At 53.5% G+C, this 14,804-nt stretch overlaps 1 protein-coding gene across 2 annotated transcripts; it reads right to left on the bottom strand.

Annotated features, from left to right (window-relative positions):
- Nucleotides 1–249: 249 nt before the first annotated feature.
- CCDC124 (coiled-coil domain containing 124) lies at nucleotides 250–10,486 on the bottom strand. Of its 2 annotated transcripts, none has more exons than XM_061188641.1 (5): nucleotides 10,445–10,486; nucleotides 5,342–5,511; nucleotides 1,473–1,662; nucleotides 817–931; nucleotides 250–700 (listed from the first exon to the last, which is right to left on the bottom strand). In XM_061188641.1, exons 2-5 carry the CDS (start codon nucleotides 5,498–5,500, stop codon nucleotides 493–495), a joined length of 672 nt encoding a protein of 223 aa, XP_061044624.1. In that variant the 5' UTR covers nucleotides 5,501–5,511; nucleotides 10,445–10,486; the 3' UTR covers nucleotides 250–492. The 2 variants fall into 2 exon arrangements, with proteins under 2 accessions (XP_061044624.1, XP_061044623.1); XM_061188640.1 differs by lacking the exon at nucleotides 10,445–10,486 and adding an exon at nucleotides 10,179–10,385.
- Nucleotides 10,487–14,804: the final 4,318 nt, after the last annotated feature.

The raw sequence follows: 14,804 nt of genomic DNA on the forward strand, positions 1-14,804 counted from the left end.
AAGTGCTGTGTGACGTGGAGCCAGTGCCTCAACCTCTCTGAGCTACCCCCAGCAAGGCTTCCGGGGATGATGGTACAGGTCTCTCACTGGATAACTGGCCCAGCCGGGAGCCGAGCACAGCTCTCAGCTAGCCTGCTAGGACAGGAACGCGGTTGGGGGCCCCTTCTCTGGCTGTGGCCTGTGCATTCCACCTCATTCCAGCCCTTCTTTCCCACCACCCACCCAGTCACGTAGACTTCAAGTGCACACTCTGCCTCACCGACTGCCTTTATTGGGCACTCAGCCCCAGGACACTGGCGCGTGCGGGAAGGGCGAGAGGTGTCACTGGAGCAGGGACCCTCGGGTGGGAGGTGTGGCCAGTGATGCCTCCTAGCCCCCAGGACACGCGCCGTGGCCCCCAGACATCTCTGTAACCCTCGGAGCTGACCCAGCGGAAGGGCGTGTGGGGTCGTGACCCTGACCGCCCACGGGGCGTCTCCCCCAGTTCCAGGCTCACTTGGGGGTGTTGAAGGGCACGGCGCGCTGATTCATGGGGTTGTCCGGCGAACGCAGCCACTCCTTCTTGAGCATCTGCTTCAGCTGTGACAGCCGCATGTTGGGGTTTTCTTGCTTGAGCCGTGGCAGCTGCGCCTCCTCGAAGGCAGTGAATGCCGCCCGCATTCTGCGCTCAGGGTGTCTGTCTGCCGCCTCCTCCGCCACGCTGGTAAAGACGCAGGCGTCAAGGGGGGGTGGGGCGTGGCCCGCCCCGCCCCCAGAGGCTCAAGCTCCCTTCCGGGCCCCAAGCCCCACCCCAAAGACCTAGGCCCTGCCCCGTACCTGAGCACTGCGATGGCATCCTCGATGGTGCGCGCCTCCACGCTGCCCTCCTCCAGCAAGCGGCGGTTCACATTCTCCTCCAACGGCACTTCCAAGTGGCTCTTGGCTTTCTCGGCTGGGGGCGGGAGCGGCCGGGGGACAGAGACATAACAGAAACAGAGAGAAATAAGCAGAGACGCAGAGTTCCATGGAGATGAGAGACACCATAGGGGAAGAAGCAGGGGAGAAAGGGAGGGAGGCAGGCAGAGAAGGATGGGGGAGGATGGAAACGCAACTTGAGCTCTCCGCCCAGTCCTACCTTCGGGATGGGCCAGTCCTGCCCGCCCAGTCCCCAAACTAACTTCCCTGCAGCCCACCACTCAGGAGACACCTCATACGTGGCTGCTGTCTCCTCACCTCGGGGCACCACATCAGCTGTGGGGACCCCGGGGAGCACAAGCCAGGGTCAGGTGCAGAGTAATTACACACGTGTGTGCCTATGGCGTCCGTGCTCAGAGCCAGGCCTGCCGAGACACCGCCCACCCACCCTTCACCTTGCAGAGCCCAGGCAGCTTCTCTGGAGGTGAGGAGGGGGGTCTGGATTCAGTCCAGGGGGTAGGCCCACTGCCTACTGTATCAGGTAAAAGGGCAGCTCCAGAGTGGGCCGAGGCCCCCACCTGGGTCCGGGGCTTCCTTGTGCTGATGGTCTCGGCGGAGCGTCTCCTCAATCTGGGCGCGGGTGACCTTGCTGGAGGTGGCCACTCGCGGGGCCTTGCTGCCCTTAAGCCTTGAGTCCTCCTCCTCCAGCAGCCGCTGTGCCTCCTTCTTGCGCTCCAGCTGCTCCAGGCGCCGCTTCTCCTTCTCCTCCTGGGGGATTGGGAGTCAGGAGTGGACCTCGTCCCACCGGCATGGGGTCCAGTTTGCATCTCAACCAGTGTGGATGGAGGCCTTGCTGTGTGCTAGACCCCGTGATGGGCGTAGGGAACACGGATGGGAGCACGAGCCTACCTGGGGGCTCCCATCCTATATGACTAGGGAACAACAGGGAACCTCGGGCAACGCAGTGGGTGGGTGGCTCTTGAAGAAAAAGTGATACCTGGGCTGGAGGAGGAGCTAGCCAGGAAAAGAGCTGGGGAAGAGGAGAGTCCTTAGTGGTGGGAATGGTGGGTGCAAAGGTCCTGAGGCAGGAACCACTTAGCATGACAGAGGAACAGCACAGAGGCTGGTGTGGCTGGAGGGAGGAGGCGAAGTGTGGAGGACAAAGACGTGGGGAGGGCAGAGGTGGTACCATGGGGAGCCTCAAGGGCATGGGGAGGGGTTTGTACTGGATTCCAAAGGCAACAGGAGCCACTGGGGTCTGGACCCATTTGCCAGCTGGGACAGCGTTTCTGCCTTTATGAGCCAGGAGACCTTGGGAGGCACCATCGAAGTGTTCCCAGCTGAGCGTCACAGGGGCTGGGACTGATCCCACCTTGGTTCCCCAGGGAGGCCCGGATGCCAGCTGGTCGAGGGGACATGTGGCCTGTAGGACTTGTCCTTGGCCGCTGCCCCTCCACTGCTCCAGGGACAGAGCGAGGCTCTGGTTCCTTTGTAGTGCAGTGTGGCTGTGTGGCCGTAGGCTTGGAATATTCTGCCACCTCCCGCCCAGCACCCCCAAAGGGCCCTGCACTGCAGGCACTCCCACCTGCCCACTCACTGCCTGCAACTCTGCCATCTGCCCGCCAGGCCTCAGGGACGGTCCCTATGCCTGCAGTGCCCCCCGTGACAGGGCCAAGTGCCCCAGAAAAGGGGTTCCTGAGGACACATACTGGGCCTCTGACCTCCAACCTGCCTGCATGATAGGAAAGAAGCCGGGGGGGGGGGGCAGGGACGGTGGCGGTTAAAGATCAAGGCTGTTTGGGCACAGCTGCTAAGATCCCATGTCTGTGGTCAGACGCCTGGGGTAGCGCCATCGTGCTCTGAGTCTCAGTTACCCCATCGGTCAGAAGTAATGTCCTCCTGAGGCTCCCCGACCACTGCGTGGTGCGTGTACAGCCCATGTTCACCCTGTCCACAGCACGGCCTTGCCTCAGGGCCTTTGCACTAGCTGTTCTACCCTGCTGGAGCACCACTGCCGGCCTCCTTTCCTGATTAACTCTGGCTCATCCTGAGCTCCTGGCTCCCTGTCCTGCTCTACCACACGGCTCTTTCCTGTGTTCCACAAACCCCTGTTTTCTAGTCTTCCGATTATCTGGTTAGTCCCTGAGGCAGGAGGCAGGCCCTGGCCCAGCACACAGTAGGTGCTTAAGTAAAAGTATGCTGGATGAATGAGTGAATGAATTCCAGAAGGCTCCAATCTCAGGAAGGACATGCAGAATGGGGCCATTAGTCTCTAGGGACATGGGACTGAGGCGGGAACATGAGCGTTTATACTTTGACATTCAGCAGACTTTTCTGAAAAAGACGCTCGCAGTTTTTAAAAAGGCCAATTAGCAATTGGCAGCATCTGGTGATGGGTGAAGGATGAGGCTGCGGGCGGAATATTCTGGAGCCATCAAAAATGAGCCTCCTAAATAATTGAGATGGAACCCAGAGAGTCAGGTGCTCATTGCCGAGTTGCTTAATATGGAACAAATGGAAACGAAATGCCAACCTCTGGGCGAGGTGATGAATTACGGCCCAGCCCAAGGCTGATGCCTGGCGGCTGGCAGAAATCTGGCTGTGCGATCCCATTTAACGGAGGACATGGCCTTTAGGGTATGGCATTGGGTGAGAAGAGCCTTTGGTGTCACATGGGTGGGAGGTGCTGGGTATTTTTTAGTGTTTTGGAACAAATGTGGATTTGTTTCTTTTTCATAAAAACAGTATCTTTTTAAAGCAGCTGTCACATAAGGAAAGAAAGAGGGCCCGGGTATGCTGTGTAGACTGTGGGCCCCCCTCACCCATCAGCAGGAAGAGGGATAAACAAAACCCAGAAAACCACCCCATTGGGAAGGAGAACCATCAATAGCTCCAGGTAAAACACTCAGGAGGGGGGACTGCCTGGGAGGGGCACGGGGGCTGGGAATGTTCTAGAGAGCAGGGGTTGGCAAACTCTGGTCCTCCACCTGTTTTGGTAAAGTTTTAGCCTATTTGCATATGGTGGCTTTGTGCTACAGCGACAGGGTCGAGTAGATTTGAGAGCCTGTCTGGCCGCTATTGCCTGTCGGACCTCTGCCCTGTGCATTCTTCCAGGTGTGTGCTACATAGGTGAGTGGACAGGCAAATGCTCCCTGGGCCACACCCCTGGGGCATGGACGCTTGCAAGGCTATTAGTCAAACCTCATCACAAACCAGAGGGCAGATCCCTGGCTTCAGCTAGCGCCAGCCTGGCTCCAGCCCCTCCTCACAGCCCTGTGACCTGGACTTCCTGCCTTGTCTGTGCCTTGGTTTCCTCATTTAGAGGATGGGGATGACACCGAGGCCCAAGATGCAGGCCTGGGGAGGGCTCCTGGGGCCCTGGGCTGGGCTGCTGCCTCTGGGACTGTGGAAAGGTCTCTGACTTTTCTGTCTAGATAATGGATCCCTGGCAGACATTAGTTTTCCTTTTGGTTTTCAACTTTCCTATATTGTCAAAATGTTGGCAGTCAAAAAGAAAATTTAAAGACCTCCATGGACCCAGTGCAACATTGGGGGCACTGAGGGGAGGGAACCAGGGATATTCAATTCCAGCTAAAAACAAGGCAGGATCCAGCCCTGCACAGAAAGACAATGGGAAAAACTCACAAAAGTGCCCAGGCGCCCCCTGAACTGGGCATGCAGGGATGGTGTGTCACCACTGCTATTCCAGAACTTTTAACAGTCCCAGCTGGAGCCTCTCACCAGCCCGGGGGACTAGAAGAGGCTAAGAATGGTTTCTGGTGCCACCTACTGGGCCAAGAGGGTCAGCATCAGCCCTGAACCACTCCCAGACACCAATTAAGCACCCACTGTGTGTGTGGCGCTGCGGCCCCACAGGAGACAGTCAACCATCCTTGCCCTCTTTTGTGTTTTTATAAACACCCGGAAATGCCTGCAGGCCCCGGGTCAGCAGGTCAGAAACAGGATCTATCAGCATGCGTCAGCCTCGGCACTGCTGAAGCCGGGCTGGCTCACTCTGCTGTGGGGCCATCCTGTGCGCTGCCAGGTGTTGAGCAGTATCCTGGGCCTCTGCCCACCAGATGCCAGTAGCACCCTCCAGCTGCCAGTTGTGACAACCAAAAATGTCTCCAGATGTTGTCAAGTGTCCCCTGGGTGCAGAATCGCTCCAGAGTGAGGTACTGCCAGTCTAGACCAACCCTGGCATCACACGAAGGAGAGAAACAAGCTCGTGGAGGGCTTGCCATTCCCTAAATGTGGCAAGTCCTGGCCACCCCAGGGCCTTTGCACGAGCCTTTGCCTCTGTTTCTGTCTCCCTCCTTGCCCTTGCTCCATGTCCAATGACTCCTCACCCTTCAGGCCAAAGACCCAGGGGCCTCTCACCACCTTCTACTGTGTTGCCCACCCACCTTGCTCATGGGTGGGGCGCGGGAGCCCAGGGCCCACCCACCTTGCGCTGCTCCTTCCTCATGACGTGTTTGTCCTCATCCTTCCAGTAGGCATCCTCCAACTCCTTCTGCTTCTTGGCATCAGCTGCTGCCTTGGCCTCAGCCCTCCGTGCCCGGGCCGCTGCCGATTTAGTGTTCTCGCCCTGGAACTTCTTGGGCATCCCTCAGAACGCTGTGAGTGGAGGGCAGGGACCAGTGACTCTGGGGCATCCACCCTCGGCAGCCCCAGACTCACACCTGTGCAGCTACGACCCCCTTGGGGCCTCAATAGCTCTGTCTATAAAACAAGGGCTTTGGATTTATTAATCCAAAGAGATTTATTAATCTCTCTTTTAAAAAAAAATCTACTGAGGTGAATTTTACAAATACAAAATGAACCATCTTAAAGTGCACAGTTCAGTGGCATTTAGCACCTTCACGATGTTGTGCAACCGCCACCTCTGTCTGTTCCAGAACATTTCCATCACCCCAGAAGGAGACCCGTCCCCGTGAGCAGTCCCTCCCCACCTCCCCTCCCCCAGCAACCACTAATCTAATTTCTGTCTCTATGGACTTGCCTATTCTGGACTTCTTTCACTCAGCATCATGTTTTCGAGGTTCATCCATGTTTGAACATCTGTCAGTGCTTCATTCCCTTTTATGTCTGAATAATATTCCATTGTATGGATGCGCCACATTTTGTTTATCCATCTGTCCATGATGGACACGTGGGTTGTTTCTACTTTTCAGCTCTTACAAGTCATGTTGCTCTAGATCCCTGTGGGCCAGTCTGTGTGTGGACCCTCCCACTCTGCCGGCTATGAGGCCTCAGTGTCACGGCCCCACAGCCCTGAGGCCGAATCCCCCTCGCCCTGGGTTAGCAGCTGCCGTGAACTGTTCCCAATGATCCAGCCCAGGCTCGCACAGCCAGGAGATTTTATAACAATCGTAAAGCTGCTGTCCAGTGGGCACCTGGTCTGTGTGAGTCCCATACTGGGTGCTGGGGAAATGATGACACCAAATGGGAGGTGCCACCCTCCCCACACCCGGTCCCCTACTAAGCATTTTATATGGCCCAACTACATTGAATGCTCTCAAAGCGTTAAACACGGGGACTGCCCTTATTCCCTTTCGAAGGTGGGTAAGTCAAGGTACCTGGCTAAGTTGCACAGGGCTGAGCCTGGAGTCTCACCTCCAAAGCCTGCCTTTCAGGTGAGGAAGGGAAGCCAAGAAATTAAGATCACCCCACCTCCAGAGTACTGACTGAGGACATAAGCACTGTGCGGTCAGGGCAAGCCTTCAGCTCTCCGGGCCTCAGTTTTCCTCATCTGGGAAATGGGCTGATGTCCCTCACTCCTGGTTGTCCTCTCCCCACTGAGAATCTTCAGCTCAGACCCTTGCTGAACCTTGGAGAAGTAGGCCCAGCATCGAGAATGAAGGGGAAAGAATGTGGGGCCATCCTGACTCAGGACCACCAGGCAACCCCCCACCACCAACCTCCTAGCTGTGTGGCTTATGGGGGAGGGGGCTCCCATCTCTGAGCCCTATCAGCTCCTGTTTGCAGCGGTCATGCACGCTGGGCTAAATGCTTTACATATAGCGTCTTGTGAATTCTCACAACCCTGGCAGGTGACAGCCAAGCTGAGACCTGAAGGATGGGTTGGAGGCAGCTTGGTGGGGATGAAGGGTTGAGACTTCTGGACAGAGGGCACAGGATGTGCAAAGACCCTGTGGCAGGAACGAGGCCATGCGCTACAGGCTGCATGGAGGCAACTGAATCCGGTGTGGGTGAGCAAGGGGGAAGGGGAGGGAAGAGAGTGAGTGGGAGGGTGTGAGGCTGACAAGGAGGGATGAGAAAGAGCAAGAATTTTATTCTCTGGGCACCAGGGAACTGTTAGGCGGCTCTGAGCAGGGCATGAACACATTCTGATTTACGCTGTCATGTGGGTGGGCAAGGGGCTGAGGGAATTACGATGGTGCAATGGGCAGAGCCAGAGGTTTGGAGTCAGATGGAGCTGGGCAATAATAACCGGAATGCTGACTGACATGTAGTCTAAACTATGTCATCCCCCGGCAGTAGCAAGGCCAGGTACTTTTCTCCCCATTTTACCGATGAAGAATCTGAGGCTTTGAGAGGGTAAGTGACATGCTCAGGGCCACAGAGTGGGTTAGGGGAGGGGCCCGGATTCCAACCGAGGCCCAGCCCCTCAGTCCCAACTTCGTCCTCCTAACCATTGCCCCACCACAGGGTCCCAGCTGGCCTCTCAGGGAACATCAATGCAGATCAGGTCTCTGAGGCCACTGGTGCCCCTCACGTGACACAGAGAGGCAGTTCCTCCAGGCTGAGACTGGGGAGCGAATCCCATGGGGCAGAGCAGGGCAAAGTAAGGGAGATCAATGGACCCAGGAGACTCAGGGTTGAGTCCTGGCTCTGCAATCGTGGCTGAAATGCTCCCCTAAGCCTCAGTTTCCTCATCTGAGAAGCGGGGTTGATTCCAGTCCCTCCCTGCACAGGATGCAAGAGCTGCCACGGCGGGTCTGGATATGCCAGCCTGATCCTGTACTTCTCCCAGCTGCTCCTGGGCCCCCTGAATCAAGCATTCATTACTGAGCATCTACAATGTACCCAACAGAAAACCTCACTTGGATTCCCCAGAAGAGCACTAAGAAGTGGGTGGGGGTCACAGTCTAAGTGTCAGGTGAGGAAACTCCCCACATGCCACCTCTCCCTCCATCTCCCCCTCACTCTCTCAGCAGCAGCCACACCAACCTCCTTGCCTTTTTTCAAGCCTACAAAGCATGTTCCCACCTCAGGGCCTTTGCACTTGCTCTGCCCACCACTTTTGCTCCTCTTTTTACCCAGTTAATTCCTATTTCAACTTCAGGGCTCAGCTCAGGTGTTGCCACCTCCAGGAAGCCTTCCCTGACACACCCCCTGACTCTCAGACCATAAACTTCTCTCTGAGGTACTTGTTTAGGTTGCTATCTATGTTCATTTACAGGATTATTCGACAAATGTCCATCTTCCCCACCAGGCTGGGAGCTCTATGAGGGCAGGGCTGGGACTGCTTCAGTCAGTGCCCTGCAGAGTAGGGGCTCAAAAAATGTTTTGCGCAAATGAATGAACAAGCATCTATTTCCAGGGTTCCCTCAGTATTTACTTCACACTCTGTGTTGTGTCCAAACTCAGCTTCTCACTTCTCTTCCCACTCACTTCCCTCTCCAGCCTCTGAGCCTTTGCTCTTGTTATGCCTTCACCTGATACACCCTCCTCTGTCCCCTCCTCCTGTGAAAACCTGCCCACTCACAGAGACTCAGCCCCAGCATCTCCTCCTGCTCGTGTTGCTTAAGACCCCCAATTCCATCCCAAAGCCTGACAGGGCTTTTCTGACCCCCTCTTCAGGCCAGGACTGAATATTTATATCCCTCCAAAATTTATATGTCGAAGTCCTAACCCTCAATATGACTGTATTTAGAGACAGGGCTGGGACTTCCCTGGTGGCGCAGTGGTTAAGAATCCGCCTGCCAATGCAGGGGACACAGGTTCGATCCCTGGTCCGGGAAGATCCCTCTTAGATGCCGCGGAGCAACTAAGCCTGTGCACCACAGCTACTGAGCCTGCGCTCTAGAGCCCGTGAGCCACAACTACTGAGCCCGCGCACCACAACTACTGAAGCCCGCGCGCCTAGTGCCTGTGCTCCACAACAAGAGAAGCCACCACAATGAGAAGCCCGCACACCGCAACGAAGAGTAGCTCCCGCTCGCCGCAACTAGAGAAAGCTCGCGCGCAGCAACAAAGACCCAATGCAGCCAAAATATAAATTAACTAATTTTAAAAAATGGTACCTTATCCTTAAAAAAAAAAAAAAAAAGAGACAGGGCCGGTGAGGAGGTGATAAAGGTTAAATGAGGTCTTAAGAGTGGGGCCCTAATCTAGTAGAGCTGGTGTCCCTATAAGAAGAGAAAAAGTCACCAGAGCTTGCTCTCTCCACCATGTGAGGACACAGTGAGAAGGTGCGCATCTGCAAGTCAGGAGGAAAGCCTGCACCTGGAACCAAACTGGCTGGCACCCTGATCTTAGACTTCCCAGCCTCCACAATTGTGAGCAAATAAATCTGTTGTTTAAGCCACCCAGTCAGTGGTATTTTGTTATGGCAGCCAGAGCTAATACAGACAGCTTTTCTCCTCTGTTTGATAAACACTCACACACATACACTTTGTCATTCAGTAAACACGCACTGTACACCTACTATGTGTGGGATGCTGGGGAAAGAGGCAGTGCTGATGGGCTTCCTGACAGAATGGGACTCCCAGGCTGGTTGGGAGATAGACAATAAGAGTGGTAACTCCAGATCAGAGCTGTGATGGGGCCATATGGACGCTGAGGAAGTCGGGAGGGGGCTTCTGACCCAGCCTGGGGAGGGATGGGGAGGGGGTGTCAAAGGGCTTCCTGAAGGAGACATCAAAGGAAAGACTTACGGGAGTGGGGAGATCCAAGCCCCCAGGGGTGTGGGGGAGGCAGGCTGGGAAGACGGGATTTGTATTCCAGGGTGATGGGAAGGTGCGGAGGGCGTCAGAGCCCTCTGGGGTTGGTAAGGAGGTGAACTGGAGGATTGAGACAGAAGCATGGAGCTCAAACAGGGGGTCTAAGGAGTGGCTTTGGCTAAGCGGTGGGTACACTTAGGGGGGAATCAAGACCTTCGTGGTTGATTGGATGTGAAAGTAAGAAAGAGAATAAAAGATGAAACTCAACGCTGCCTCCTCCAAGAAGTCCTCCCGCTACCCCCTTCTAGGCTCCCCCAGCCCGTCGTCCCTCTCCCCAGCCCTGATCCCATTGCAAGAGGCCAGGGACGTCCGTACCCAGCTCTGTCACCCCCAGGCCTGTAAGCTGCTCAGGAGCAGGACCGGAGATAGGTGGCCTCGAGCACGACGCTGTCCCTCTGGGTCTCAATCGTCCGGTCCGGGAAATGGGCATAGCCCCTGCGGGAGCCCTGGAGACGGTGGTCAAAAGCGCCTCCGTCTCCGAGCACTCCATCTCCAGCCCTCCCGGGGAGGTGGTCCCAGGCCCAGCAGCCCCACTGGGCCCCCCCGCCCCCCGGCTCCGCCCGCGCCGCTGCCGCTCCTACCTCCTTCCCCCGGCGCCGGCCCGGTCGCACCTCCGTGACGTCACCCCAGGGCTTGCGCGCTGAGCCCCAGGGGGGCGCGTGCTGATTACGTCTCGGCTCCGTCGCCATCTTGGTAGAGGAGATACTGCTCCAATCCAAGCCAAGGGCGTTAGCCGTCTCTTTTTGTCTTCAAGAAGAGAATATTTTATAAACCCTCATCCCTTGCGCTCACTTCATACGTTAGCTAGTCAGGAGAGGAGAGCAGAAACTACAATCTGGACTATTGTCTCTACCAAGATGGCCGTTGCCCAGACGAAAAATGGAGTCCTCGGTTTCACATGTGGGTCTGGCGGCGTCAGTCAGGAGTTGCTCGGCCGCCAGGGCGCGCCAGAACCCGCGGTCCGCGCGTGGTTAGACGCGCTTCGCCTGAGGGAGAGTCAGGCCCTTCAACATCGCTTTGTGGTTTGAAGACGCTCTCCTAGTCCACATTCTCTGCCTCCCTCCTGCGAAGTTGAAGTGGGAGGGAGCAGAAGAAAGGGACAGAGAAGTTAAAACACTCCGCGCTGTCCAGGTGGGGAAACAGGCTCAGAGAGACCAGGAATTGAATTTGACCAAAGTGTAATCGAAGGACTCAGAATCCCTCCTTGGATTGCTATCCATCCCCGCACACACCTTGCTCTTTTATTTTATTCAACAATTAGGTTTTGGGGACCAGTTTGTCCTAGGCACCTATACTTTAGATTTTCTGCAGTTACTAAGCCTCAGTGTCCTCATCTGTAAAAATGGTAGTACTAGGGGGCTGAGAATGATTATACTGGGCCTGGCTGTACGGAGAGAATCAGGGCATGGATTTAGGGGCAGTTTAGGCAGGACGGGTTGACTGCGGAGTCCATACTCCAAAAGGCAATCCCAGTGACACTGCTGGCAACTGAGTCGGATCGTTTACCTCCCCTGCTCTCAAGCCTTGAGTGGGTCCCCCTGCCCTGCAGGACTCACCCCACCTTCCCATCTCATCTCCCTCCTCTTCCCCACTCTCTCTCAGCTCCAGCCACACCAGCCTCCTTTCTCCCAATTGCCAGACACAGCCCTGTCTCGGGGGATTTGCCTGTGCTGTTCCCTCTGCCCGCAGCTTTTCGCACGGACGACTCCTTCACTTCTTTCAGGCCTTGGCTCAAATATCCCTTCCTGAGAAAGACCTCCCTGACTTCCCCAAGGATCAATAGTTGGTGCTCCGCCCCCAGCCCTCTTTATTTCCTTCGTAGCATCAACTTGCTTTGTTGGTTTACCTGTTTATTTTCAGTCTCCCCTATGGCTGTGATGTCTGGAGGATGGAACCCCTTCACCTGGAATGATATTTGTCACCAAGAAGAAGGAGCTCAGCACAAACATTTATTGTTGTTCAGTATGGGGTGGGGGGTGAAAGTGCCAAAGGCAACACCTAGTTAAGCTTCTACTGGTAAAGAACCAGGCTTTAAAAAGAAAAAAAAAATGTTTTTTTTTAATTTAAAAAAAGAGCCAGCCTTGTCACATCTTCCTGAGGGCGGGAGCCTCTTATGTCTGTTGACATATCTGAGGGGTGCAGGTCAAGTGAATCGTTCCAGAACAAGTTAAGTCTTCTACAAGGAGACTTCTGCCACCTCCAAGGCCACAGGGCATGGCTCCCATTCCTGAGAACTCTTGACTTCTATTGTTCTGACATTCTATAGCTCTTAGATGCTCACATTCTCAAGTAAGTATTGAGGGTCTACTCTGTGCCTGTGCTGGGAGCGCAGCAGTGAATGAGACAGACACAGTCCCTGGTCTCCTGGGGCTCACAGTCAGGAAGTCATACCAAAAATTATGATCCTAACCTTGGCTGGAAGATGTGCCCCGTGTTGAGAGTGGGCTATAGAAGCCTGCAGGCAGATTTTATGTGACACACATGGTTTTATCTGATACAATGATAAATTTTATTTCTCTATTATATATTTGTATATTCATATACCCCTGTATGCCTAAATACACACATAGAGAGCTATATTAACAAATACTGCACTGCAAATTGTTACATGAATAATGTACACAATGAGGAAAATTCAAATTTGGGTCTTTTTTTCCCTGTAAAGTGGCTGTTACTTCATGTTAAGATGCACAGACATTGCCTTTTGTCCCCCAAATATTGTTAACTCTTATGCTTTTTGAAATGTTCCCAAATTGTTTTTTGAAAAGATCCCTTACTTTTGAAAAAAATTAAGTCCCTCATAACCAGTGTTTATTGCTGGGAAAATATTTCTTGTCTTTATGACTTAAATCTTTTCTCCAGCAACCATCATGATTTTACCTTTCCCAAATTCAGGCTCCAAATTCAGAATAAGACAACTCTGAAGATGTCTTTTATGCCTCAACTCTCGTTGGGCATCCTGAGATTGCCATTGGTTAACACAGATATTTGTTCCTTCACCTATAGAAGCAAGGACAAAAGTATCATCAAGTTTGTCTAGAATTCTTGGGGACTTCCCTGGTGGCCCGGTGGTTAAGAATCCGGCTTCCAATGCAGGGGACGCAGGTTCGATCCCTGGTTGGGGAGCTAAGATCCCACAGGCCGCAGGGCAACTAAGCCCGTGTACCACAACTAGAGAGGAGCCCGTGCAGGGCAACTAAGCCTGTGCTGCAACTACTGAGCCTGTGCACCAGAACTACAGAGAAGCCCCCCACAATCAGAGAGAAGCCTGTGCGCTGCAACGAAAGATCCCACGTGCTGAAACTAGGACCCGACGCAACCAAAAATAAATAAATAAATAAATATTAAAAAAAAAAGTTTGTCTAGAATTCTCCAAATTTTAATTAATTCCAAACTGTTAGGAGAGCTTTTTCACTTACCAAGTTTAGGACTTTTTTAAAAAAGTGACAAAAAGAGAGCCATATTCCTCCATTGGTTGTACTGATGTAAAATTTGCTAAGATAAGTATCTTTCAATGATTGTATACTTTTCAGGTTACAAGAAGCATGGCCATGCAGAAGCGCAAAGATTGCTACAAAAAGCAGCTGCAAAAGTATTTGTTTCTTGGATTCTAGATCCACAAATTCTTTTCTCTTTTTGTTCAGTGAAAGGGCTGGAGAGGCAGTAGGGATCTTGACTCAGTCACATGGGAGTCGTCCAGCACCATTGTTTATTTCAATCTTTCATTGGATTCAGTAGCCAGGATTCAGTAACCTTGTGTAAGAACTAGGGCAGCAGCAGCAGAATTTGTGGAAGCTTCAGTGACTGGGTTCTGGGGTCTCCGCTCAACTAATTGGACCCCATGCCTGCAGACTGCGCTTCAAATAGAAAACACTCAGCATTCTCAGCTCCTGCGACATATTCCTGTTTTCCCCTTCACGTGTCACTCTCCATCACTGTGACACTCTAAACCCTGCCACCCTCCTTCCCTCCTCAAAGAAGGAGAATCCACAGTTGCCTCACCATGTTAAAGAATTATCCCGACTCAGGACTCCCCTGGTGGCCCAGTGGTACAGAATCCACCTTTCAGGGCAGGGGACGCGGTTTGATCCCTGGTCGGGGAACTAAGATCCCACATGCTGCGGGGCAACTAAGCCCGTGCGCCACAACTACTGAGCCTGAGCGCCTCAACTAGAGAGAGAAAACCCGCACGCCACAACTAGAGAGAAGCCTGCATGCTGCAACTAGAGAGAAGCCCATGCTCCACAACGAAGATCCCGCGTGCCACAATGAAGACCTGATGCAGCCAAAAAATAAAAAATAAAAGAATTATCCTGACTCAGGGGCGATCTTATAGAGCTGTGCTGTCCATTAGAAATAAAGGTAAGGTGGGCCACTGATTGGGTTTAATACTTCCTAGGCACCACATTAAAAAAGAAAAGAAACAGGTGGAATTCATTTCCTGATAAATTTCACTTAGTCCAATGGAGCCAGGATATTGTGACTTCAACAACTAATGGAATTCTAAAACAAGACATAGCAAAGATCTCAGAAATCTCCCATCTTCCAAGGTCTAAACTTGCTGATAGCCTTGTCGGCACTAAAAATCAAGCCCCTCAAGTTATCTCATTGTGAGTAAATAGTAGTCTGACATGCATTTGATGGTTCCACTCCCAATCCTGAAGTCTACCCTATCACAGGCTAATGTGACTAAATACTGCAGGCGACTCGGAGGATGCCCACACAGTATCACTGACACGTGCAAGCTGCTCTTCCACATTGTCCACGTAAGCAATCCCAGCATCACCTGAAACCTCAAGAGACAGTGTTCTGAAAAAGTCATCAGAGGAAATCTGCCCTTGAATCTTTTTTTTTTTTAATTTATTTTTTGGCCGTGCAGCGCGGCAGGCAGGATCTTAGTTCCCCAACCAGGGATCGAACCCGTGCCCCCTGCACTGGGAG

The sequence above is a fragment of the Eubalaena glacialis genome, chromosome 4 (assembly GCF_028564815.1).
Source record: "Eubalaena glacialis isolate mEubGla1 chromosome 4, mEubGla1.1.hap2.+ XY, whole genome shotgun sequence".
Taxonomy (NCBI): domain Eukaryota; kingdom Metazoa; phylum Chordata; class Mammalia; order Artiodactyla; family Balaenidae; genus Eubalaena; species Eubalaena glacialis.

What these genes read in the sequence shown, in the direction of transcription:
- CCDC124 (XM_061188641.1), bottom strand. Translation starts at nt 5,500, where the DNA reads ATGCCCAAGAAGTTCCAGGGCGAGAACACTAAATCGGCAGCGGCCCGG. An exon ending in TGAGGAAGGAGCAGCGCAAG is followed by an intron (nt 1,663 to 5,341) that starts GTGGGTGGGCCC and finishes CCAATCCCCCAG; the next exon opens with GAGGAGAAGGAGAAGCGGCG. An exon ending in GATGCCATCGCAGTGCTCAG is followed by an intron (nt 701 to 816) that starts GTACGGGGCAGG and finishes CGTCTTTACCAG; the next exon opens with CGTGGCGGAGGAGGCGGCAG.